Source organism: Bos mutus, chromosome 13 (genome assembly GCF_027580195.1).
Source record: "Bos mutus isolate GX-2022 chromosome 13, NWIPB_WYAK_1.1, whole genome shotgun sequence".
Classification (NCBI taxonomy): Eukaryota; Metazoa; Chordata; class Mammalia; order Artiodactyla; family Bovidae; genus Bos; species Bos mutus.
Window position 1 is genome coordinate 70,942,090 of NC_091629.1, and position 26,959 is coordinate 70,969,048.

At 44.5% G+C, this 26,959-nt stretch overlaps 1 protein-coding gene across 1 annotated transcript in view; it reads right to left on the minus strand.

Moving 5' to 3' along the window:
* Positions 1-26,959, minus strand: part of KIAA1217 (KIAA1217 ortholog) — a 186,087-nt gene that overhangs the window by 71,974 nt on the left and 87,154 nt on the right. Inside the window, 1 exon segment of the mRNA XM_070381952.1 lies at positions 1,691-2,523. Within this exon segment, the coding sequence (XP_070238053.1) occupies positions 1,691-2,523 (833 nt within the window).

Genomic DNA, 26,959 nt, shown 5'->3' on the forward strand with positions numbered 1-26,959 from the left:
ACGGTGGAATCAAGCTCACGGTCCTCTCCTACCCTCAAGGTGGGTCAGCAGGGGGCTGGGGGGATGGGAGCAGGATGGATTCGAGCCCAGGAGATGGATAGGTTTTGTCTCCTGGAAGAAATTCTTATGACTCCAAGTCTCATCCTACTGGGGACACACACTTCCCAACCAGCCCCTCAGAGCCCACCAAGGGGGATGAACTGTCCTTTCTTAGACGCACAGGGTGCAGGCTCACATAAGGCCCATCGTGGCAGAGTCCCCTCTGGTTGTGACACTGGTCCGTTCAAAGAGCCTCAGTATTTATCCCACACCCCTCACCTTTCTGTGGTCACAGGAGGTGTCGTTTCCTTTGATTCTTAGAATTTAACTTCCTAAGGACTTTGGAAGAGACAAAATGAATATCTTTTTCTGATTCTTAATTTTTCTTTATCCTGAATAATCAAGTCAGTCACTGTTTCTGTTTTTTAATTTTTTTCCAGTTGTGTGAGAAGGTTAGAGCTTTAAAAGAAACACAAAACTTATGTTTATTCTCTTTCCATCTTCCTGGAATCTTTCTTTTGTGACCAGATGAGAGATGGCCCTTTCAGGATAAAAATCTGCCAAAAGGACAGAACTTTCTGATTTGTGTGATTAAGATAGTAAGATAGACATTTCGCATTCCAGTCACAATTTTGGCCTTCTCTTTTACAAGGTTATGCAATAGTAAGTGATATGATCATTTTTGGTGAGGAGGAGGGAAGCCAGGTTCCGATAGGGTACTGAGTGGCTGAATGTCTGAATTGTAATTTTCACTCCCCTTCTGAATTCCTGTATGACCCCAGGTCGCATGCTTAATCTTTGAACTCTATTTCTTTGACTAGATTTTTATGACTATAATTCATATATTTATTGCCTTCCGTCAACAAATCCAGGCTAGAGAAATTCTCTGTCAAAATCGGCTTTGCTATAACTATAAATTTGAGGGTTTTAAAGATGTCGTATGAAGGTTTCAGGTGAATTACAAAAACATGTAAATTAAAAAAGAAATTTAAATATCCAGTGTATCTTATCCACAAGAAAAAACTTTGCTGATCTCAGTACCACTCCCAAATGAGTTATTACATTGACACCATCCTAATTTTATGCAGATTTATGTTTTTATCACCCTGGATGACAGATAGTGACACATTCTTTTCATTTCCCCAAACCACATGAGAAAACAAAATTTCACTTCGAGAAAAAAAAAAAAACATAAACTGCCAATTTAAACAGTGAACACTTGAACCACTCACTCCTTCTTTTCAGTGGGAAATCAATAATGATCAGCTCTTGAATAGTTTGTCTGAACGGTTTCTTCTCATCTGCTAACCAATTTTCTTCTGAATGATTCAGATCTATACTAATGATGGCACTGTTAGACGCACGCTTGGGAGGCCCATTCCGACCCCTCTTGTTGGGGTGGCCTGCCCTCCTGCCCCACTGGCCAACACCACTCAACCAACAGGTTTAGAAACTCCTTGCAGACAAGAACCACCTATGATCCTACTTCCCCACGGCCCCACCCCCTCCACCCAACACAGAATCCAGAGGGCACACTGCTCAAGGCTGGTACTCAGCTAACTGCTGCTCTCTCCTGCTGACTCCCGTAACACAGCCCAAAACAACCAGCAGGTGGGCACGGACCACCCTCGCGCCACCCTCACCGCCTTACCTGGTCTCTCGGTCTTTGGGTATGGTAGCCGTGCTGTAAGCGAACACCTGCTTCTCAACTAGAGGAGGGCCGAGGTCCACAATCCCGGATAATCCTGGAGTGGTCCGTGGCTTCTCAATGTACACCAAGGTGCCAGGCTCCTTCTTGAAGCCCTGGCGGCTGGGCGAGGCCCGGTCTGGCTGCAATGTGTGGGGGGGCCCGTGGGCGTTATGGTGACCGTGCATCTCCACCATCCTCAGGTCGCCGACTCGGTGAGGAGACGCCGGGGGCGTCTTGGAGCCCAGAGTGGGCAGGTGGCTCTCTGGGTATTTCCTTGGCTTCTGTCTGTACAGTGACTGCTCCATGTGCATTTCCGCTTGCAGAGATGGGTTGCAGTAAGCACTGGCTGACCGAATGGCGGTGCGGTGATACGCGATGATGTGATCGGGGACATCCAGTGGGTGCCCGCCGTGTGAAGACGCTATGCTCATCCGCCCCTCGTGATAAAGGTAAGGGTCGGCATAGAAACCCTCATTCCGGTACATGGTGAGGTTCTTGCCGCTCATGTCTTCATCCGGCTTCACGTCTCTTCTTTCCAGGATGGCGCTGGGGCTGGGGGAGATGGATCTGGAGACTGGCAGGCTGGAGAGTCTGTCCCTGGGGATGGTGGCATTACCAGGAACCACCATTGGGCGGGTGCCTCCGTACGGAATTCTGGATGGAGAGGGAGGCATGGAATGGGGCACGGGAGTGGACGGTGGAGAGTTTGGAATGGCGTGGGGTGGAAGAGTTGTGGGTCCAGGTCGAGAGGCACCAGGGCCATCTCCTCTTGCATAAACAATTTCTCTCTGCATCTGGAAAGAAAACAAGAAATTAGAACATCTACTTTGATATTCATTTTTAGAGACGTCTCAGTGTGGCTTCCCTGATGAAACCAGCTGAAGAGTGGCTCCTGCAAGATGTCTGTGCCCCCAGTCCCTAGATCCTGTGCCCATGTTCCCTTACATGGCAAAAAGGACTTCACAGATATCCCATTAAGGATGTTGAGAGGGAGAGATTAGCCAGGTGGACCCAATGAAATCACAAGGGTCCTTAATCTGTGAAATAGGCAGGAGGGTCAAATGTCACTGAAGGGGATGTGATGGCTGAAGCATAACAGAGCAAGATGGAAAGATGCTGTCACCGAGTCCAAGCTCATACTGCTCTCTGCACGACAGGCCAATAATCAAAAGACAAGTTGCTGGGGCAACGAATAGAGACTTTATTCAGAAAGTCAGCACACTGAGAAGATGGTGGACTCATGCCCCAGAGAACCATCTTGCCTGAGTCAGAATTCAGGTTTGGTTTGGTTTTGTTTTTACAGTAAAAGGGGTGGGAGTAAAGTCAAACACTTCTAGGTCCCCGTCTGCCTCCAGAGGGGAGGTGTTAATTTCTTCTTCTCTGTGGTCATTCTCCATTCCCAAGAACCATTCCCCACTATCACTGTCTGTTTCACAGTCCTGCGGGAAAAGGGACCAAGCCCACTTTGGCTGGCTACTTTCTGCTGAACGCAGGTGATGAATAGTCCTTAGTCAGTCCTTGACAGCTATTTGAACCCAATGAAATCTCTGAGCATTATGCTGTCTACTTTGTAACTGAACTTAGGGCTTTTTCCAGTTTTCAATACATATACTAAATTCCTATGCTATTTATTTGGACAAAATTAAACAAATCGGCTGACCCTTTCATAGCTACAAGGGAATCACCATCTACTTCAGTTGCATAGGTAGGCCTGTTGGAGGCAAACTCATGAACAGAGGTTACAGTGCCCAAAGTTTTAACGTAATTGGCCACTGCTACGTGTTTTAAGGACTCCCCTGCCACGGCAGACAGCTGGAATGACCCACCATACAGTATTTTAAAGGGGCCAATTTAAGCTTGCTTCCAGGAGTTATTGATCTGCAGCAGGGCAACTGGCAAGACCTCATCCCAAGTTCAGTTAGTCTCCTGACATTTTAGCAATTTTCTTTTTTAATGTATGATTCATTTTCTTCTTTTCTTATTAACTGTGGTCTCCAGGATGAATGTTGTTTTAATGCCTTAAGCCAAATCAGGGCATGACTTCCCTAAGGATGGCTTTAACCATCTCAGAGATTTTCTGTCCAGGAGGGATATGCTTCCACCCACACTGAGAAAGTGTCCAGGTATCTGAAATGTCTTGCAGTTTGAAGCATCTGAGAAATAGGTATTGAGTATATTTCAGTCCCTGGTGGTGCAGCTTCTTTGGCATTGAGTCCCCATCTGGGGAGCGCTGACAGCAGTTGCTGGGTTATTTTTAAGACCTTGGGGGAAAGAGCTCAGTCTCCTTTTTGGGGTTTTCATGAGCACCATCTGTAGGCTTAAAGCATGTTTAGGTGAGACTCCTGATATTGAGCTTTTGTTGTTGTTTGGTTGCTTAGTCCTGTCCCACTGTTTTGTGGTCCTATGGACTGTAGCCGGCCAGGCTCCTCTGTTCATGGGATTTCCCAGGCAAGAATACTGGAGTGGGTTGTCATTTCCTTCTCCAGGGGATCTTCCTTACTCAGAGATGGAACCTGCATCTCCTACATTGGCAGACAGGTTCTTTACCACTGAGCCACCAGAGAAGCCTGGTGATGTCAAGCTATTCTGATAAAAAAAAATTTTTTTTCAGGGTGAGGTCTATCAGAAAGTCAAATCAGTTTGTTTTTTTTCAGTAGCTAAGTCGTATCCGGCTCTTTGCGACCCCACGAACTGTAACCCGCCAGGCTCCTCTGTCTGCCACTGTCTCACCTAAATTCACGGCCATTGAGTCTGTGATGCTGTCTAAACATCTCATCCTCTGCTGTCCCCTTTCCTTTTGCCTTCAATCAGTTCATCCCACACGTTCAATTTTACCCTGGGCTCCTGTGGGGAGCACGGTAAGTCCAAGGGAGCCCCTGGGCCTCTTTATTCAGTGTTCCTCTCTTTCTACCATAGGAGCTCCCCTTTTCTTCTTCTTCTGTTTCAGCCGAGGGCAATCCATTTTCCAATGTTCCTCCTCCTTATACAGTAAGTGCATTGTTTCTTCCTCAATAGTGGCTTACTTCTCTGAGTTACCTTCCAGGAATCCAACGCCAAAAAAAAAAAAGGGAATTTTGATTTACATCTTTTGTTCTTGCTCCCTGAACACTTTGTTTTAAAACATTTTTTAATGTATTTATTTTTAAATTGGAGTATAGTTGCTTTACAATGTTGTGTTAGCTTATACAGTACAACAATGTGGATCAGCTTTATTGTATACATATATCACCTCTCTTCTGAGCCTCCTTCCCACTCCACCACACCCAACTAAGTCATCACAAAGCACCCAGCTGAGCTCCCTGTGCTATACAGCAGCTTTCCACCAGCTATCTATTTTATAGATAGTAGTGCATGTCAACCCAGCATTTTCTGATTGATGCTTATAGGAGGAGAAGTCCTCAGTCCTAGCGTCAGGAACTGAGCCTGGATAGGAATAGAAGGTGGTGGAAGTGGTGGATATATTGGCATAATGGTCAGAGTGGCTGGGACAGCCAGCTCAGCTAGAGGAGTTAAGGTTGAAGCAACATATCCTCTCTTTTATTCATTTTCCCTGATAATAGTAAAAATGCTTGCACATAAAGGATTTCATCAGTCTTGCCTGCTTCTTCACGAAATAGCTTTAGAGTCATTCAGAAGGCACTGGAAAACACACAGATAGCAACTGATCATCTAAGCATTAAAAGGATGCCTTTTTGCTTTGGCATCAATCAACTGGGATTACAATGCAATTGACTAGAAAACCGATTACTGCTGTGGCTGTGATAATTACTAAAATTATGACATCATTTACAAGAGTATACCAGAATTTTAGGAGTTCCATATAATTTCTACAATATGTATGTTAATAATGTTTACCCATGATATAATCTAAGAAATTTTACCATCGCTCATTTGACAATGCCTCCCATGCAATTCAACGCACCAGATAAGCCCAATTAGTTTTTCTGATTAGTAATACAGATTTATTATTTTTATTTTATGTTGGAGTATAGCCAATTAACAATGTTCTGATAGTTCCAGGTGGACAGCAAAGGGACTCAACCATGTATATACACAGTTTACTATTTCTCTGAGATGCAGAGAAAAAAACAAGAAGTATTCCAGGGACCCTCTGAAAAATCCCAGAGTTAGCCAGAGGTCAAATGAACCCCACTTAGAACTTGATCTTTGAGACATTAGTCAGAAATAAAAAAAAAGTTCTAACCAGTGATAAGAAAAGATCTGTGGCAAATACAGATCACTTAAAAGCAGTTTAGTATTTTAAGAAAACTTTGTCCTCTTAGAGAACCAAATCCAGGTTTTGTACCACTTTAAGATTTTTAAAATTACGTTCAATCTTATCTTAGGACTTAGTTTCAAGTTACGAAAATCTGGAGAGACTATTCTAGACAAACATTCCCAAGACATTATTCCCATAGAGTTTACCCTAAACTCTTTACTTCATTTACATTTTATTTACTTAAAAGCTTTATCACGTTATTTTTCTTGCTGACAAACTTTGTAACAGGAATAAGGCCTTATTTGATTTCCAGTAAACCTAGATACAATAAAAGTATTATACATAATGTTGTTTGTTGTTATTTAGTTTATTTGGCTGCGTTGGGTCTTCGTTGCACATGCCCCCAGTTGCTCCCTGGGATCCTAGTTCCTGGACCAGGGATGGAACCTCTATCCCCTGCATTGCAAGGTGGATTCCTAACCACTGGACCACCAGGGAAGTCCCTATATTTAACGTTGATGACTCAAAAAACATCTGTATCAAGCCAACAAGCTTAAGCTAACTTTCACACCAGATATTAATTCAATACTGAATATTTCCTAGAGCTCGTGAACCTGAAACCCATTCTGATGAGATTCTTTTATGTTTGAGTATTCAAACTCACTTAATTTCCTTTAAGCCAATTAAACAGAACTCTTTTACAAATCCATTATGGCAATGCCGCACATCTATATTATGTGCAAACACATGTATAAATACACAGGGACATAGCTCCCATTCCAAAATTTTAGTCATCAGTCAGTACCACAATGTAAAAGCCATAAGTTATAAAAGAGATTGGATTCAGATTGGGTTTCTGGAAGACAGGACAAATCAAGGTCACCTGTCTAGATGACTAAACGCTTTTACTAATATTAATGGAAAAGACACTTCTATTTGTAGCTTTTGGTGACATTAGGAATCAAGTGAAACGTTTCTCTCCTCCTTCGGAATGCCCACTCCTGGACAAGAAGAGACAGTTTTGTTTTCTCTTCCCTGTTTCTTTCCTCTATTTGATATCAGTCAAGTTTTAAAATAGTGAAGTCAGAAAGAGAAACACCAATACAGTGTATTAACGCATACATATGGAATTCAGAAAGACAGTAACAATGATCCTATATGCAGGGCAGCAAAAGAGACACGGATGTAAAGAACAGACTTTTGGACTACGTGGGAGAAGGTGAGGGGGGGACGATGGGAGAGAATAGCAGTGAAACATGTACATTACCACACGCCAAGATGACCAGTGCAAGTTCCACGCATGAAGCTGGGCACCCAAAGCCCGTGCTCTGGGACAACCCAGAGGGATGGCGTGGGGAGGGAGGTGGGGGAGGGGTTCAGAATGAGGGGACACATGTACACCCATGGCCGATTCATTTGATGTATGGCGAAAACCACAGTACTGTAAAGTAATTATCCTCCAATTAAAATATATTAATTTTTTAAAAATCACAAAACTGATCTGGCTGCAAGTGGAGGAACAGTACCAAACAAAATGAAACCAAAAACTCAGAGGCCGCACAAAATCCTAAATAAACCCTGAAGCTTGGTCTTGGGATCCTACACACTCCAAAGACACAAGAGACCATAAATGACATAATTAACACAACAAAGATATCAGTACAGGGTGCACCGGGTCCCAAGATAGCCTTGCCTAACCACCGTGGAGATCCTAACAGGTACAGTGGCCACACACTACTACAATAAAACAGGGGCCCCCAACCTCCGGGCCGTGGATCCGTACCTCCTGTCAGATCAGTGGCAGCAGAGTGCGCGATAAATGTGAAGAACTTGAATCACCCCGAAACCATTCCACCCCCATCCACGGAAAAGCTGTCTTCCACAAAACTGGTTCCTGGGGCCAAAAAGGGTTGGGGGCCCCTGCAATAAAGTATAATGTCCCTTTCACCCATGGGTTCATAGCTATAAGCAGATCCCTTATCCAAAATACACCTCAGAGAACTATCTATAGGGACAGTTGAAATATTCCCCATTTTTAAAGTTACAAATTCAAGACCAGCAAAACACAAACAGCACACATAAATGGGAGATTCCACCCAGGTGGGGCTAGTGGTTAAAGAATCTGCCTGCCAGCGCAGGAGACCTAAGAGACGAGGATTCAGCCCCTGGGTCAGGAAGATTCCCTTGGAGCACGGCATGGCAACCCACTCCAGTATTCTTGCCTGGAGAATCCCATGGGCAGAGGAGGCTGGAGGGCTACAGTTTGTAGGGTTGCAAAGTCGGACATGAATGAAGCAACTTAGCATGCATGCAAAGAAACAAATGAACTGGTTCACGAACTGGGTAGGAGTCCAGTAACTCTTCTCTGTCTCTAACAGGGTACCCCATTCAAACACAAAACAAATTTGGCTTATTGTGGGGGGAAAAATAAGCCCCAGAGAAGAAATAAAGTTTTTAGTTGTACACACTGGAGTGACTTACCCTACTGTATGGAGCCCGCCGGCTCTCAGATGTCAATTCCTTGTTCCAATTGCCAAGCACTGAGGCAGCCAGTGCCACTTCGGAGAACTCTGAAGGATACGTTCTCAGGACAAGTGGTCCTGGCAGCTGCTAGGATCTTATACTCAAAAATGCCCCAATCCCTGCCAGATAGCCATGAGCAGCAAGGCTGGTAGGTGACTCCCCCAAATTTGTTACCGAGTCCAAGCTCACACTGCTCGACACACAGCAGGCCAGGAACTTGAGAGACGAGCTGTTGGAGCAAGGAACAGTCACTTCATTCCGAAAGCTGGCAAACCGAGAAGAAGGTAGACTCCTACTCACTAAGAGCCATCTTGTCTCCGTTAGAATTGGGGCTGCTTTTATACTAAAAGGGGCGGGAGTAAAGTCAAAGGTTTCCTGTTTCCGGTCAGCCTCCGGAAGGGATGTGTTACTCCTGCCCTCCCTGCAGTCCTTCACAGGTGGTGGACCTGATCACACAAATACCAAGGTATTAACGCTCATCACCTTAGAGGCAGGGTTCCCAGAGATAGGCTATTATGTATAATTTAAGCTTATAGGCAACATCCTTTTAGAGATTAACTTGTAATTCTGGGCTGGCGAAAATGTACACTCAGGTTTTTCCATAAGATTTTAGGGGGAAACCTGAGTGAATTTTTTGGCCAACCCAACAGAATACAAAACATTTCTACATTACTGACTTTGGAGATGGAGGACAGAGCCATGAGCCAAGGAATAAGGTAGCTCCCAGAAGCTGGAAAAGGCAAAGAACAAGATTCTCTAGGGTCTTCAGAGAGAATGTGGCAGAGCCAACCCCTTAATATTGGCCAGTGAAACCAGTCTGGACTTCTGCTCTCCACAAGTGGAAAATAACAAATTTGTGGTGTTTCAAGCCACTAAGTTTGTGGTAATTTCTCACAGCAACTGCAGGAAATGAATATATCTGCTATAGAACTCAATGCTATGGAGTTTGAGAAAAAAATGGTAACAATGGTTTAAAAATTGAGGTCAGAGCTTTTAAGAAAGGATGTGGCTTTAATGTATCCAAAGTGATACAATGTTTCTAAGATCATCTTGGGCACATTTTTCTAGCCTTAGCCCTGGAAAATAAATAGCAAGCATCCTTCTCATCTTTCCAAGCTGATACAATGTAGGGACATGGCCAGGGAGAGAGGAGAGGCATGGGAAAGACTGGGAGGGAAGGTTAACCAATTCCTGGTGCTTTACCATGAGAAGTCTGCTCTGAGAGGTCTGGAGGAAATAATGATCCAGGAGATGAGTGCAATTGGAGGCAAATTATAGTAGGGATGGCAAAAAGAGAAGGGGGCAGGGAAGCCCAGGTATGGTGGAGGACAATGGACTTACGGACATAGGGCAGGGTCGGGGGAGGAGGTAGGTGGGGCAAATTGAGGGAGTACCATTGACATATACATATACTACCATGTGTAACGGTGTAAAATGGGCTTCCTTGGTGGCTCAGCAGTAAAGAATTTGCCTGCAATGCAGGAGACCCAGGATCTTCCCTTCAACTGGGAAGATCTCCTGGAGAAGGGAATGGCTTCCCACTCCAGTATTCTTGCCTGGAGAATACCATGGACCGAGGAGCCTGGTGGGTCCATGGGGTCTCAAAGAGTCGGACATGACGGAGTACCTAAGCACATGTGTAAAACAGATAGCTAGTAGGAAGCTGCCGTATAGCACAGGGAGCTCAGTGGTGCTTTGTGATAATCTGAGGGGCGGGCGGCGGGTAGGTGGGGTGGGAATAGGGAAGCTCAAGAGGGAGAGGATATGTGTATACATATAGCTGTTTCACGTTGCTGTACAGGAGAAACACAACACTGTAAAGCAATTATCCTCCAATAAAAACAAATGAATACATAAACAAAAAGAAAAAGGTTGTTCTCATAGACACAGAGAACAGATTGGTGGTTGCCACATGCAGGAGGTAGGGGCTGGGGGGTGTGAACTGGGTGAAGATGGTCAAAAGATGCAAATTTATAGTTACAAAATACATCTAAGTCCTGGGGGTGTAATGCACAGCATGGTAACTACAGTTAATAATGCTGTATTGTATTTGAAAGTTGCTCAGGGAGTAGGTTTTAAAAGTTCTTGTCACAAGAACAAAATGGAAACTATGTTTAGTAATGGATAACTAGACTTAGTGTGGTGATTATTTTGCAATAGATGCATATATTGAAGCATTATGTTATACCTGTGAAACTAATATAATGGTATATGTCAATTAAATCTCAATAAAAAAATTCAAGTTGATGGCAAAAGAGGAAACTATTATAATTTGCAACTATACTACCTACTGTATTTAGTTAGGGGCAGAATCAAAAACACAAAGGAATTTAGGATGTGAAGATGTGATATTTTTGTTTTGATTAAAACCCACCAGGGTCATGCTCACTGAGATTCTCCAAATGGCTGCAAAGGGAGGGGACAGAAGCCAGTGGCACCTCTCAAGCCCTGTCTTCAAGTTCTGTGATGTCACAGAAGCCACATTTCCATTCGATCTTCTCAGAGGTGTGAAAGACAAGGAGGGTATAAATGATTGGGGTGGGCAAGGTAGGGGCATAACGGGTGAGGACGTGGGCTCAAATGGACAGCAGTCCAGACGAGCAGCTAAGAGACCCATTGTGTGGGTGATGGGGGAAGAGAGAAGAAATAGAAGAGGCACAAGGAGAAGACTGAAAAGGAAACAGAACCCAAGGCCCTGAATACATACAGAATACATATCTTATAAATTCATTCACTTAGTCCAACAGTATTTACCATACACTTGCTAAGAATCAAGCCTAATTCCAAGACACAGCTCAAATCAAGCCTGAAACTTCCTGCCCTGAAGAGGACATACTCTTGCCTGCATTGGGTAATGAGGATGCAGGGGATCAACCAGCTGGTTTCCCACAGCTTCCTTCCTTATCTTGTCACTGGCAGGACCCAGCAATGCAGAATCTCTGACCTGGGGACTTTGGCACATTATGGTGGATTTCATAATGGAAACGATCGAGCAAAAATGCAAGCAAAATGCAAATATGTAGCAACCAAAAGGTATCCTTTGAGGGTACATTACTGCCTGCGTGCCCAATTGTGTCTGAATCTTTTGTGACCCCATGGACTGTGTAGCCCACCAGGCTCCTCTGTCCATGGGATTCTCCAGGCACGTATACTGGAGTGGGTGGCCATTTCCTTCCCCAGGGGATCTTCCAGACCCAGGGATCAAACCTGTATCTCCTGCTCAGCAGGCAGATTCTTTAGCGCGGAGCCACCAGGGAAGTCATTGATGGTACATTACTTAAGCATTATTGAATTGGCTCCTCAGCTCCCTAAGGGTATCCTTCTCAATGTATGTAGGCTCCTCACTTGAAATTACGATTTTATCTCCACTACCCCTGCTTCCCCATCACACATACACACACATAATATGCTAATCTGTTCTCCGCCTCTAAACCAGACGTGGGATATCCTCAAGCTGTCCTCACCCCCGGGACCCTTTCCTAGACCGTGGGGAGTCACACCTAGGCTGAAGTCAAGATGCTCCAGCCCACGCACCCTCAAGACTCAGGGGCTCAGGATCTTAGACCAGGAGGGCATTCCCAAGGTCATTGTGTGGTAACATACCCAATTCCCACTCCAGAATAGCTGGAGAAACCATATAACCTCTGTCTTGCAGCAGATCAACGTGGATCCTCTATAAATACCTCTCCCACCCTGTCTTCCTCAATGCAAGGCTCAATGAAAAGAAGGATCCAGCTCAGTGGTAAGCAAGGTAGGGCTTTATAGGTGATAAAATACAAGAGTGTCTGGCTCAGCCAGCAGTGCACATTTGGTCAAATTCCCCACCCAATCAGACCATATAATGGAATAATCACTCCCAATAAACACAAAGATAAATTCAAACATGCCACTGTATACAAAGAACCATATGGCACTCAAGGCTAATCAGGTGCAACACACAGTAGGTACTACTGTCATTATTGTTATTAATCCTCCCAAAAGACTAGGTTTTCAAATGTCTAGAACCCACTTAGTCAAAGTGTTAGTCGGTCAGTCGTGTCGACTCTTTGTGATCCCATAGACTATATCCTGCCAGGCTCCTCTGTCCACGGAATTCTCCAGGCAAGAATACTGGAGTGGATTGCCATTTCCTGTCCAGAGATGGAACCCTGGTCTCCTGCACTGCAAGCAGATTATTTACCGTCTGAGCCACCAGGGAAACCCACTTAGGAAGAATAATAATCCTAACAGGGTGAGTCACGACTCCCTGTTTTCTTTTTCCTCCTCATCTGGCTTCATCTTCATTTGGGGAATCCTGACCCCAACTAACACATAGGAAAACGGGCATCAATATTCCTAGGAGTACAGAACTGTCCAGAAGAATAAAGAGTATTAATGAAATAAAAATGTAAAGTTAATTTTTTTTTTTTTTTTGCTCATTCTGTGGAGCATGCGGATGTTAGTTCTCCAACCAGGGATCAAACCTGCAGTAGAAGCATGAAGTCTTAACCACTGGCCCACCAGGGAAGTCCTTAAAGTTAATTTTAATTAATAAGAAGTTGAGTAAATTTCTTTGAGAACAACAGAGGTGCCTGCATGGGTGTTTTAAAAACATGTTTGGTGTGAAAAGAAATCGCTAGGAGGCACATTATATAACTAAGTGAAATGAAGTTATGTAAAGTTTAAAATTAAACACATGCAAAAAAAATCATTAGAAGAATCTCATTAGACTTTCTGGATGTCACATGCAGATGAATTCAGAAAGAAATGCAACAGTTAATAAACAACAATTCAGATGTGCTGTACATTCATACAGGGAACACAAGTAATAGTCAAAATATTTAACATCTGCTAGCCAGTACTACATGGGTACCAACCAGCCAGAATGGGACTTTGGCCAATGAGGATGAATCATAGCCATAAGCAATCAGTATCACGTACCTGATGGTAATGCTGTTATGTCAGCCCTGCCTTGTCTACCTCAAAATAATCTTGCCATCATCCAACTGGGTCACTGCATCAGAGTCACTGTCCACCTGAGTTACCCACAGTGGAGGTGAACACAAGTGTTTTGTTATGCCAGAACAGGTGATATAAGGTTAAATGTCTCCATCAATATGGGTGACATAGAGGTTGGAAGCCTTTGGCAAAAGTCTTATGTTGCTTGCCAACCCATGACTGACTTGCCAGGACTGAGTTTTGAGAAGCACCTTGAGATAATTTCATCCTTGGCTCTATTTGGAGCCCAAGAAGAGAATGACATGATGATCTTCCCATCACTTAGCGGGAAAGCGTTTTAAATCTACCACTTGAATAAACCCTTAAAATTAGATAACTTGGGTTCACACACTAATGGATACAGATTAACTAAAGGCAACTCATCCATAGGACAGGGTGGAACATATGGGGAGATAAAAAGAATCTGCTTTGAGTCTTCAGTGTGATCTCCCAAGGAGACCACTTGCTATTCCGATAAAAACTGGACTTTATATATAGGAGATATTCATTGTCTGATTGAACCAGGATGATGAGTAAGATTCTATAATGCACAGTTTTAAAAAAAGCCCCAGCCCTTTATGTTAAAGGGGGTACCTTCCTAGAATCAAGTACCTACAGAGTGTTTTTTTGTTTTTTGGCCATACCACCAAGCATATGGGATCCTAGCTCCCTGACCAGGGATCCAACCCATGCCCCTTGCAATGGAAGTGCAGAGTTTTAACCACTGAACTGCCAGGGAAATCCCTGTGTTGTATTTTAACTGTGTTCTGGGTAACGAGTAAAGAAATGACATTAAACACACTCTTGGTTTTTCCTGTACTGTTAATCAAAGTCAGACCTTTTAGGAGAAAATTATTTTAAACTTTAAAGGTAAAATAAATAAAACACACACATACACACCTATGCACACAGTTGCTATTCACCTTAATATACCTGAATCTTTTCCTCTCCCACCAATCTCCCTGATCCTCACTAATCTTCTCTATCATCTCATCTCTCTTAGAAAGTTGAAAATATGTGAATATGTTATATCATTGATGCTTTTAGCCCAGAAGCTTTCCACACTGATGTCTCGAGGTGAGCTTTAAAAATACCATTTTATAGCAAGAGAGAGATAACCTAAGTAAAAAAATAAAGATTTTAACACCTTCCCAGGACAAAACACAAATATTTATTTGCCTGCACCTTGGCCCAGACAAAGAAAAAGCTCATTTATTTGTACTAGATATTAATATATTGGCATGGGCTTCCCAGGTGGCTCAGCGGTAAAGAGTTCACCTGCCAACCAAGAGACTCGGGTTTGTTCGATCCCTGGGTCGGGAGGATCCCCTGGAGAAGGAAATGGCAACCCACTCTAGTATTCTCACCTGGGAAATCCATGGGGTCATAAAGTGTCGGACACAACAGAGAGACTAAACGATAACAAGATATATTGGCTGTGCATGAAGAGGCTGTTCCCCATCCTTCATCTGTTTTGTTGGGTACCACATGCCTCCTTCCATTACTGCCCAAACCACAGCCAGCTCTGGGCTGAGTCCTTCCAGATCTTACAAACAGCATACTTGCTTCCGGAGCTCCTGCACCGTGGCCCCAGCCGAGAAGCTGCTGGCCCCGCCCGCAGCACACAGCTCAACCCTCTGTTTGGCTTGTCCTTCCCAAAGACTAGAACAAATGTGGGGCGCTTTCAAATGAATCACCTGAAGTCTGAGTTAGGGATCCTAACATTTCTGTATTTCGTTTCCCCCCAAACACTGTAAGTTAAATCAAATGTTCCTCATTAACAACTTTCTGCAATATAACAGAGGGGGATAAAAAACTTAAAATTACTTCTAGAAAAAAGAAATCCAGCATGAAAGATGTTTATTTCAAATCATTTGGGAGACTGTGTCATGTAATTGTGTCTCATTGTAGAGCACTGAAAAAAATGTGTATATACATATATTCTTTGAGGAAAGGGACTATCATGTACCATTTACTGTATTTCAAACCCCACCCTTCCAAGTCTAGAATTTGTAAACACGCTACTCAATCAGACCATACAATGAAGTTACCGGACAAAACTCAAAATGACTCTTAAGAGCCTCTCTCATCCTCAAAGAATTAAAGCCACTTACTTTTTCTTAATGAAATCACCTATACAACTAACGCCGGGAAAAAGCACATTGGCTGAGCTCCCACTTACGCGACTCCTTTGTTCGCTGGTTTCATCTAAGTCCTCAGTTCCACCCTTGGATATTTTAGACAGCGTTCTCTTCAGAGAAGAAATCACGCACGCACAAAAAACCACAGATCCTAAAATGTTCCCCAGCTCAGGAAAGCCCCTTCTGTTTTACCCTGTCTTCTGAGCAAAGCTGCTTTAGGCATGGATAAAAAGGCGTCCTCCCCGTGATAAGCCAATTTCTCCTCCCCTTGGCAATTAGTCACTGAATAACCTCAGCCCATATCCAACCACAGGCTACCGCACGGGTGACTCAGACCTCTGACAACTGCTTACACGGAAAACACACACCAACAAACGAACTTGGGGAGGCCTAGGTAAACTGGGTAATAGTGAAGGAAATATTATAATACAAGACGGATCTTAGTGATGTAAAAAGGGTCACTAACACAAGCAAACCACCAGCCACCAACAAATGAAATCATCAAAAAACCCAACATGTTAATTTCCCCCAACTCTCAGACCAGTCTTCTGCTGGGGACCAGAGGGTTCCAGAGAAAACCCAGGTACCCCAAGTCCATTCAGCCTCTGGACTTTTGATGTCCCTGAAGCCGAAAGAAACATGAGCCTTTTCCCCTGGTTAATAACACCGCAGAGTAAACACGGAAGGTGACAGAGGAGGCTGTCTATTAATTAACCAGGCTGGTTTTACCAAGCTGAACTTTGAGAATCAGGCCAAGGCAGCACCAGGCAAGCAAGTGCAATCATTCTAGAAGGCACACCTGAAATGAGAGGGAATGAGAGAGAGGGCCAGCCAAGGCTGAGCAAAGAAGGTATTCAAGAAAGGGAACGGGAGCCCTTCTGCCCCACCTTCAACAAGGGGAGGAGGAGGCCAGGGCGGTCTCCGGAGACCCTTGTGGGCGACTGCTGTCAACACAGCTCTTTTCCTCCAGGGGAACAGGCGCTAGGAGGTCTGTGTTCCCAGCAAGAAGGGGCTTGTGCCGCTCTCAGAGGAGACAGGTATGAATGCATTACCGACAAAAGGACAGAAGAAGCATTTCCTTAGCTTCCAGGTAGGCTCTGTTTAATCACCATCATGCTTCCTGAGCCCTCGGGGACTGAATGGAGCAGAAGGCTATTCAAGTGGGAATCCAGTGACAAATAACTCAAAAAGCTGGGCTGGAGGCCACGGAGGCCTTACGCCACACCCCACAACCACGCTCTGGGCAGCCCCTGCATTTTTCAAACATTTTAAGGCCTTCAGAGGTTGGTCTTGCTGACCAAAAGAATTTCGTGACGTCTCTGAAGTTCAAATCCAGTCAGCATTGCAAGCTTGCTAAGAAAACTGTTTACTGCCATCAAAAAGCTCTGTGGTCATGAAAGGAGGGAGAACGCAGCGCCCATGACATCGCTTCCCTCCTAAGATGTCTCATTCGAAACAATATTTGGATGAAGTGGTTGTAACAGGCCACCTAAGAGGTTGGAGAAGAGGAGACGGAACGTGGAAAGCCTTGTTTTGATTTTTAATCTAATCAGCGAGAGTTTGTTATTTCTCACCAGAGTGTGGAAAGCACACAGTCTCGGCCCCTGAAGCATCTGGTATACATTTGGCAGGTTTTGTTCTCTCCATCAAACGCGTGCATTCCAGGAAAAGGGGTGGGGGGTTGGCCTCTCTGGTCTGGTGAAGACGTGGTTCCACCCCTACTGTCTCCCCGGAGCCCCTGTTTTAGGGCATAAGATGTCCTAAACAGCACCATCCTTGTAAGAACTGACTTGCTCTTTATTATAAAGATGTTTTTTGATGTGGACCATTTAAAACTCTGTATTGAATTTGTTACAATATTCCTTCTGTTTTATGTTCCAAGTTTCTTGGTGGTGAGGTGTGCAGGATTTTAGCTCCCCAATCAGGGATCGAACCCATACCCCCAGGACTGGAAGGCAAAGTCTTAACCACTGGACCACCAAAGGAAGTCCTGCTCTTTGTGAGGGCAGGACTGCTTGTCAGGTGAAGAGTCTGGGTTCTGCCACGCCCCTACCCTCAGGACACAAAAGCAAGGAGCTGTCACTGCTATTGGCTACAGGGTCCAAGCTCAGCTCAGGGGCTCAAGTCCACTGCTTTAGAGGCAGGTGACTTCTGCGGACCCCGCTACCTTGGGAGTCAGTGAGTGCAAGGTGAGAGATGGTCCTGATCTCTTCCCTTCCTGGAAGTTCATAGCAATCTCCTCTCACTTTCAAAATGCCTCTGGGCACCGCTGGGGCAGGACAGGCACAGCTTTGTCAGGACTAGAGCAGTCATCCATCGTCAGGAGATTGAAAGCCGGCTTCATCCTGCAGTGAATCAGGATGAGTGAAATGCTGTCTAGTAAGGCTTCAGCACCCAGCTTACCCAAGAGAAAGGGGAGTGCAGTAACCCAGAGTCGGCTGGGGGATCGGGCAGCAGAATTTCCTGCACAGGATTCTGGTGCCAGAGAACTCGGCTTCACCTAGGTGGGGCACATCCTCCAGAAAATGGCTCCTATGGACAAAGTCCCGCAGAGTTTGGTGCATTCTGGGGGGAACACAAGCACCAACATCCCACAGTCTGGTTTCATTATTTTGCCAGGTTCTCGGCCGCCTACCTTGGGATGCTAGAGCCTCTGTGAACCTGCTCTTGCCAGCACCGTGTTCAGTATCCTGCTATTCATTCCCTCTGCTCCTTTCACTGACTGGCACTTTGCAAAGTGGAAGCAATTTATTTCTAGTGAGTATTAAGAAAAGACAGGCTAATAAACACTCAGCATTACCTCAACAGGAAATACTTTCTTGTGCTCTGGTTAAGGCCAATGGTCTTATGAAATGTATTCCTATCTCCCCTTTCGCTTTTGCTGCTTTATTGGCTTTTTAAAAAATTACATATGCTAAAAGAAAATCTAAACTGGGCTTATAAACATGAAGATGCTATTGGGAAGGGAAGTGACTTTGCCGGTGGAAAAATTTCAAGTTCATCTTGCTTACACTGTTAAAATTGGAAAGAGGGTCGTTTGGAAGGTCTATTAATGTCTATTCATGTTTCATTTGGTCATAAATGGAATGTCTCCCAGACACGAGACAGACAGACTGTTGCCAAAATTATTTAATTCTCAGGGAAGAGATGGTTAGCTTCTGGCTATATTTAAGATGAGTGCTATTCCCACAAATATTTTGACACACACAACTCCGCTGAGCTCCCCTGTATCAGACCCGCTGGCTGACTTAACACTGTGCCCAGTGGTGACTCAAGATCTCAGCAGGGAAACGGGTAACAAGTAACATGAAATAAATCATGTAACTTCCAAACCACAATCAGTCACTGTGCGGAGTGCAGCACAGATAAAAGAAAACTATCCTTGTCTCACCAACACTCAATCTTCTGTTGGGATGCTCCTGTATGATCCAGGCCTAGGACAAGCTCCGGTTATATCTAAAATAGTTACGGTTTGTAAAAGGATATTTTCTTGCTACCACTTGCAACAGATGGTACAAAGAACTCCTCATTATTTATCGCCGTCTCTGCACATCCACCCATTTCCTGGACGGACGCTGTCTTTTATACACAACTCCCTTCTGGTACTTCCAGATAAGTCATCTTCGTCTATCCCACTACAAATACAAATGTTCAGTGCCTTAGATTTTGTTTTTCTTTTTAGGACAGGTCTCCAAACTCCTATTTAACTGGTCAACATACATCCTGCGGAGAAGGCAATGGCACCCCACTCCAGCACTCTTGCCTGGAAAATCCCATGGACGGAGAAGCCTGGTAGGCTACAGTCCATGGGGTCGCTAGGAGTCAGACACGACTGAGCGACTTCACTTTGACTTTTCACTTTGATGCATTGGAGAAGGAAATGGCAACCCACTCCAGTGTTCTTGCCTGGAGAATCCCAGGGACAGAGGAGCCTGGTGGGCTGCCGTCTATGGGGTCGCACAGAGTCGGACACGACTGAAGCGACTTAGCAGCAGCAGCAGCATACATCCTGCAACAGATCATATATTGTTTTGTTTATTTATGTTTCTTATCCTACAAAGGACTTTGCTTTTGGGGGTTGTGCCACACCATGTGGCATGAAGGACCTTGGTCTACAACCAGGGACTGAATCCATGCCCCTGCGATGGAAGTGCAGAGTCTTAACCACTGGACTGCCACACAAGTTCCCACAAAGGATTTCAGATGGCTGTGCGTGCACACACACACCCCCCGCCCCCATCATCATCATCCTTTGGCTTGCAGTTTACACAGTGTTTTCAATGATGATTGTACTTCATGGCCCTCAGAATGCAGTGATATACATGTTTAGGTCCAGCGTCCCTCTCCTCATGTGAACGGCAAGAAAATGGAAGTGATGGAAATATGAGGAGATCAGGACCCTGCCCACCTTCTCATAGTAGTAAGTAGTGGGTGAGTGTGAAAGTCGCTCAGTCCTGTCTAACTCTTTGCAAGCCCACGGACTGTACAGTCCAAGGAGTTCTCCAGGCCAGAATACTGGAGTGGCAGCCGTTCCCTTCTCCAGGGGAATCTTCCCAACCCAGATATTGAACCCAGGTCTCCTGCACTGCAGGCAGATTATCAGCTGAGTCACTCAGGAAGCCCACTAAGTAGTGAAGCAGCAAGACTTCCCCATTGGTTCAGTGGTTAAGACTTTGTGCTCACAATGCATGGGAAAACGGGTTCAATCCTTGGTCAAGGAACTAAGATCCCTCAAAAGAAACCATCTTCAGCCTCAGCACTGTTACCACTTCTTTCTCTGTGTAAGTGTGAAGTCGCATGTCCTTCAGGTCGCTGAGCAACTCTGTGAGGCTGATGCTCCCAAGGTCTTCCCTACATGGATTACTGAGGATTTATATGCTTGAGTTTTGACCTTGAGTAGGCAGTCTGGTAAACTCTGTTTGAGAAATACCTCATTTGTTCCACTTTCAGGTCCAGATTTTCACAGCGAAGGAAAAGAGTAACAGGACATCTCAGTGGGTTTAGGATCTAACTACCCAGGTTTTATCTTCCTGCCTCAAAATGTGTTATATAATTATACATCACATTTAACTAATATCCAGGTGACGCAGTGGTAAAAAATTCGCCTGCCAGTATAGGAGATGCAAGAGACTCAAGTTCAGTCCCTAGGTTGGGAAGATTCCCTGGAGAAGGAAATGGCAAGCCACTCCAGTATTCTTGCCTGGAGAATTCCTTGGACAGAAGAGCCTAGCAGGCTACAATCCATGGGGTCTCAAAGAGCTGGACTCGAATGAGCGACTGAGTACACACACACACACACACACACACACACATTAGTACACATTATGCTTATATATAACATGCTTATATATTATATGAAAAGTGAAAGCAAAAGTCCTCAGTTTTGTGGTAAAGAACCTGCTTGCCAATGCATGAGACATAAGAGATAAAGGTTCGATTCCTAGGTTGGGAAGATCCCCTGGAGGAGGGCATGGCAACCCACTCCAGTATTCATGCCTGCAGAATCCCATGGACAGAGGAGCCTGTTGGGTTACATTCCATAAGGTCGCAAAGAGTCAGACACAACTGAAGCAGCTCAGCATGCACACATTATGTATAAGTATACACACATATACATGTCTTCACTAGTCAAAGACACCAGACTGCTTATGGGATAAAAGATCCAGACCTCATCTGATTAACATTCTTTACCACTAGGACCCGAATCCCACTCCTGGGACCATATCTCTCAGAGATGTGTTCCACCTCTAACCCTGTGCCTTGCTTAACCTTCATTCAGGAAATAGGTCAAGGTGATTAGGTTGTAAGTGAAAAAAAAAGCTGATACAACATCATATAGCTTTAGGATGCTCACAACAATGCAAGAATTTTAAAAAATATTTTAGTTTGATGATAAAACATATCCTTACCGTATCCAAACCTACAGAGCGAACTGACAATGATCTAAATACATAAAATTTTATGCTTCACAGCTACAGCTTAAAGGGTAGATATTCTTTAGAGACTGCCGGAGAAAATGCTGGTAAACAAATTGATGAATGGGTGATGCTGAGTTGGAAAACAAATGGTTTTTCATTCTTGTTTCGCCCTCTCACGTTGTAGCTAGTCAAATTGAGGTCAATCTCTTTCTCAGGGCTTTAAACAGCCCCAGCTTCTTCTTCTTCTTTTCTTGGCCAGGCAGCGTGGCATGTGGGTTCTTAGTTCCTCAACCAGGGTTCGAACCTTTGTCCACTGCTCTGGAAGCAGGGCGTTCTTAACCACTGGACATCCAGAGAACTCCCTGAGGAGTTCTTAACATCTTAGCTTCTTAACACCAAGAGTTCCCTGGTAGATTTAACCCCTTCAGGCCTGTTTCCTGTCTCCCGTCTTTCCTAACAACTTTTCTGGAATCAACTCTGTGGCCTGGGTTATAGCCATGGCCCTGCTACTGGAATCACCCCACTGCCTGCATTCTGCTTTGTTTTCGCATTGATCGCAGAAGGACACGTGCTGGTTCTATTCCCAAGTGACAGAACCAACAACACAGTACAAGATGAGCTCTGTCAGCAGAGTCAGTCTTCAAGGGAATGTTATGGATGGCTTCCAATGAAAGGTGTTTTAGTCTTGCCATTATCTTGACCCTCAGCTGAACAGTATTAGCCAGCGTGTCAAAAGAAGAAAGGGCTGTGTGAGTGAAGAGACCCAGAGGACAACACTGAAGGACAATAATTCAACAAATCCACCAACTTCAATTTTTAACCTCAAAATAAACACGAAAAAACACTGATGGCGATCCAGATCAAAACAGCCCTGGTGCCAAATTCTTCCTGGGTTCATGAGAGCCACTTGCTTTTCTCGCAACATCAAGTCTTTTTTTTTAGGCTTATTTATTTTTAGTTGAAGGATAATTGATGTCCAATATTGTGTTGGTTTCTGCCACACATCAACATGGATCAGCCACAGGTATCCATATGTCCCCTTGCTCTTGATCCCCCCTCCCACCCCTCTAGGTGGTCGCAGAGCTCGGGCTTGAGCTCCCCGAGTCATAGAGCACATTCCCACTGGCATCTGTTTTACATATGCTAGTGTATATGTTTCCATGCTGCTCTCCTGCTTTGTCCCACCCTCTCCTTCCCTCGCTGTGTCCACAAGGTAACAGCCACTCTTGAAACTAAAAGAAGTTCCATGGGATAAACTTATGGTTACCAGGGGGAAAGGGATAGTTAGGGAGTTTGAGATCGATATTTCACACTGCTGTATTTAAAATGGATAACCAACAAGGTCCTACTGAATAGCACAGGGAACTCTGTTCAATGTTATGAGGCAGCCTGGATGGGAGGGGAGTCTAGGGGAGAATGGATACATGTATATGTGTGCCTGAGTCACTCTGCTGTCCACTTGAAAGTATCACCACATTGTTAATGGACTATAATATAAAATAAAAAGTTAAAAAAAAAAGAAACCAAATAATCCAATGTGTGAGTGGGTAAAAGAAACAGATTATTTTTTCCAAAAAGACATATAGAGAGCCCATAGGAATATGAAAATGTACTCAATATGACTAATCACCAGTAAAATGCAAGTCAAAACTACAGTAAATATTATCTCATACCTGTTAGAATGGCTATTACCAAAAAGACAAAACAAAATAAGCATTGGTGAGGATGTGGCCAAAAGAGCACACTTGTGAACTGCTGGTAGGGATATAATTTCATATATTCATACATATATAATTTTGTATATTCATATACATTATACAGATAATAGTATAAAGGTATTATCTATAAATACATAAATAAAAATTAAATTATAGGGCTTCCCAGGTGGCACTAGTTGTAAAGAACCCACCTGTCAAGGTGGGTAAGGAGATGTAAGAGACACGGGTTCAGTTCCTGGGTTGGGAAGATCCCCTGGAGAAGGGCATAGAAACCCACTCCAGTCTTCTTGCCTGGAGAATCCCAAGGACAGAGGAGTCTGGTGGGCTCTGGACCATAGGGTCGCAAAGAGTCCAACATGACTGAAGTGACTTAGCCCTCATACAGCACACCCAAAGAAGTTCCATGGGTGTCCCAGGTATGAACATGTGAACTGGGAACAGATGCCGTGTGTTATATAACTATACAGATGCACAAACTTTCCCAGTTCTCATTAATTATGAAAGAACCAAAAGGTTCCAGGCTTATAAATTACATGAATATACCTTTGAACACCCATCTGTTTTCAAAGGGTTTGGTTGGAGTCTGTGACAGCAAACGCCAAGCATCTGCTCATCTGGGCCAGGCCAATGGCCCCGACTGCCCCCATTCAGGTGTCTCTCAGCAGTTCGCGCAGTATGTGGAAGAGGAACTACCAAACTGGGCATCACAGAATCTGCCTTCTAAGTCTGACCGCTTGGGGTCTCTAAGGCCCATCCCAACTACAACATTCTGTGGGTCCATGGAATATTTTTGAAAACTTTTATTTATTTTTGACAGTACTGAGTCTTCACTGCCGCTTGGGCTTTTTTCTCTAGTTGCGGCGAGTGGGGGTTACTCTCTAGCTGGGTGCATGGGCTTCTCATTGCGGTGGCTTCTCGTGTTGCACAGCACGAGCTCTAGAGCAGTCGGGTTTCAGAAGCCATGGCTCCCGGGCTCCAGAGCGTGGGTTCAGTAGTTGTGGCACACAGGCTTAGTAGCCCCACAGCATGTGGGATCTTTCCAGGACAGAGATCGAACCCATGTCTCCTGCGTTGGCAGGCAGATTCTTTACCACTGACCCACCAGGGAAGCTCAGTCCATGAAATATTTATTGAGTAGTCACCAGGTATGCAAAGCCCAAGGTTGAGGCTGAGGAAGGGAAAAGAACCTTTAAGCCACACAATTCCTTCCTCTTAAGAGGAGAAAAGATGAAGCACGTACATGAGTAATAAAAATAAGACAGAAGCTGGACTTCCTTGGCGGTCCAATGGCTAAAACTCTGTGGTCCCAAGACAAGGGGCCAGGGTTTGATCCCTGGTCAGGGAACTAGATCCCATTTCCCACGACTAAGAGCTTGCACGCTATAGCTAAGAGTTTACATGCCACAGCTAAAGATCCAGCCTGCAGCAACTAAGACCCAACAAAGCCAAATAAACAAATACATTTTTTTTTTAAGACAAAAGCAAGAATAACTTTGGCAAGTTTCAAATAAGTACAACAGACAAACCCTCTGGAATCTATAGATGAATAAGATTTTCCTGCCTGGGATAGTTGAGGAATACTTCTCTGAAGAGGTGAGATTTAAGTGAGTCCATAAATGATGAGCAGAAATTTCAGTAGGGAAGAAAGAGTTTCCTTTCTTAGGAATTTTCAGGCAGGAAGTAAGGCACGGTCATAGACCAGAGGTGGGGAGTGCCAAGTGTTGGGGAATGGACCGACCTCTGATCCAGCCAGAAAATTATTCCCAGGCAGTGGTTCTGCAAGTTGATGTAATTCAACAACATCAGAATCATCCAGAGGGCTTGCTGAAACACAGATTAATGGGCTCCACTTCCTGAGTGTCTGATTTAGCAGGACTTGGGTGGGCCTGAGAATCTGCCTTTTTAACAAGTTCCCAGATAATGCTGACCTGCTGGTCCAGGGACTACTCTTTGACAAAAACTGTTCTAAGGAGTAAAGCGAAGAGGCAAGCTCCCGTCAAAATCTCCATTCTATTGTGTTGCTGTTGTTTAGTTGCTGAGTTGTGTCTGACTCTTTTGCGACCCCATGGACTATAGCCCGCCAAGCTTCTCTGTCCATGGGATTTTCCAGGCAAGAATACTGGAGTGGGTTGCCATTTCCTCCTCCGGGGGATCTTTCTAACCCAGGGATTGAACTTGAGTCTCCTGCATTGGCAGGTGGATTCTTTACCACTGAGCCACTTGGGAAGCCCTCCATTCTATTGTGGGATTGGTTAAATCCTCATTCAGAAAGCTGACCTTACTCAATTTTGTGTGATTATCATAAGCGTTTCTCCATCTGTAAATATTTGCAATTAAATCTGCCAGGAAAAGATGGAAATAAGGAAAGGAAACATTTTTGGAGACTCTTATTTACCAGATGCTTTCCAAAATTTCTATTTAATTCCCAGCACATTCTCATCAGATAAAGGATATAATCCCCATTGGACAGATTGAAGGAATGGGGGCCACAAAGTCAATATACCAGAGCCAGAACAATCTCGAACTCTCGGGTTAAGAAATCAATGTAGAGACCTGACCTCTGAGTACTCTTCAAAGAAGGGTAGTTGAACCATTGTTCAAGAATCACTAAGATCAGTTATTACTCCCGTCCAAAATCAGGCCCAGAAATACCTGAACGAAGTCATTTGGATTGAATATTGCAAGAGAACCAAGAGGAGAGTAACAGAGATCAGACCACATTACTGTTATCTACAAATGTGGGGGAAAACCACCTTCCAAATGATGACTCCAGGGCATCCAAGAGCCCCATCAGGGTGCTCCATTTCAAAGGAATACCTTTATGTTTTCAGTTCAAATATCAAGCCAGCCAGCCAGCCAGTGGACAAGGCTCAGAAATCTGAGATGGTCAGCAAAACCACTGCCTCTCCTTATTTGGATAAATAACAGCCTCAAAGACAACCAGTTTGGGAGTCAAGCATACCCTGAGGCTGGGCTTGGCATGCTTTCCGCCCACGCCCTGCCAGGACTCGCCCAGCACTGACAGTCCCGGCTCCCTACCAGGTTCTGACAATGCCAGGAGCCTCCCCACTAGTCACAAGATCTGCTTCTCTGCATCCCAGGGACACACTGCTGGGCCTCTGAGCATTCCTCCCCTTGAGTGATGCCCTGCATTCCTGACACGGGGTAACCTGGAGAAACCACACGGACAGATACCCGTTCAGTATGTAAGGGAATCACACGCGATATGACAGAGGCCAACATCAGGCAAGAGGGAGCCCTGGTCTAGTTGTTCCCCCCTCTCCACACCCCAAACATTGCCCCCTGAAAGAAAAGAATCTTCTGTCACACAGGAGTTGAGGCAAGTGACAAAAATGCTTTGTCATCTTGGAGAACCTTCCCAAGTCCACGATGAGCAGCAAGAGGTTGCAACTCCCTTCAAAAAGAAACAGGCTCCAGGCTGACCCTAAAGGAGCTAGCTCGTCTTCCCCTACTACCCAAGCCAATCTCCAGCTTTTTTTTTTTCCCTCTTCTCCTTCTTTGTATTACCCTTTCTTTCACTTTTCTTCCTTTCTCGGAAAAGCAACATTGGGGCAAAATTTCTCCCATAGAGGACAGGAAGATATGTGTTGATAAACAGACAAAGGGAGTTTCTTAAAATCAGAAGATATTTTTGGCTTGATTCTGAAAACCTTCAACTCTCAACAACTTCTTCAATGTGCTGAAACCTACAAATTAGTTTCCAAAGTCTTTTT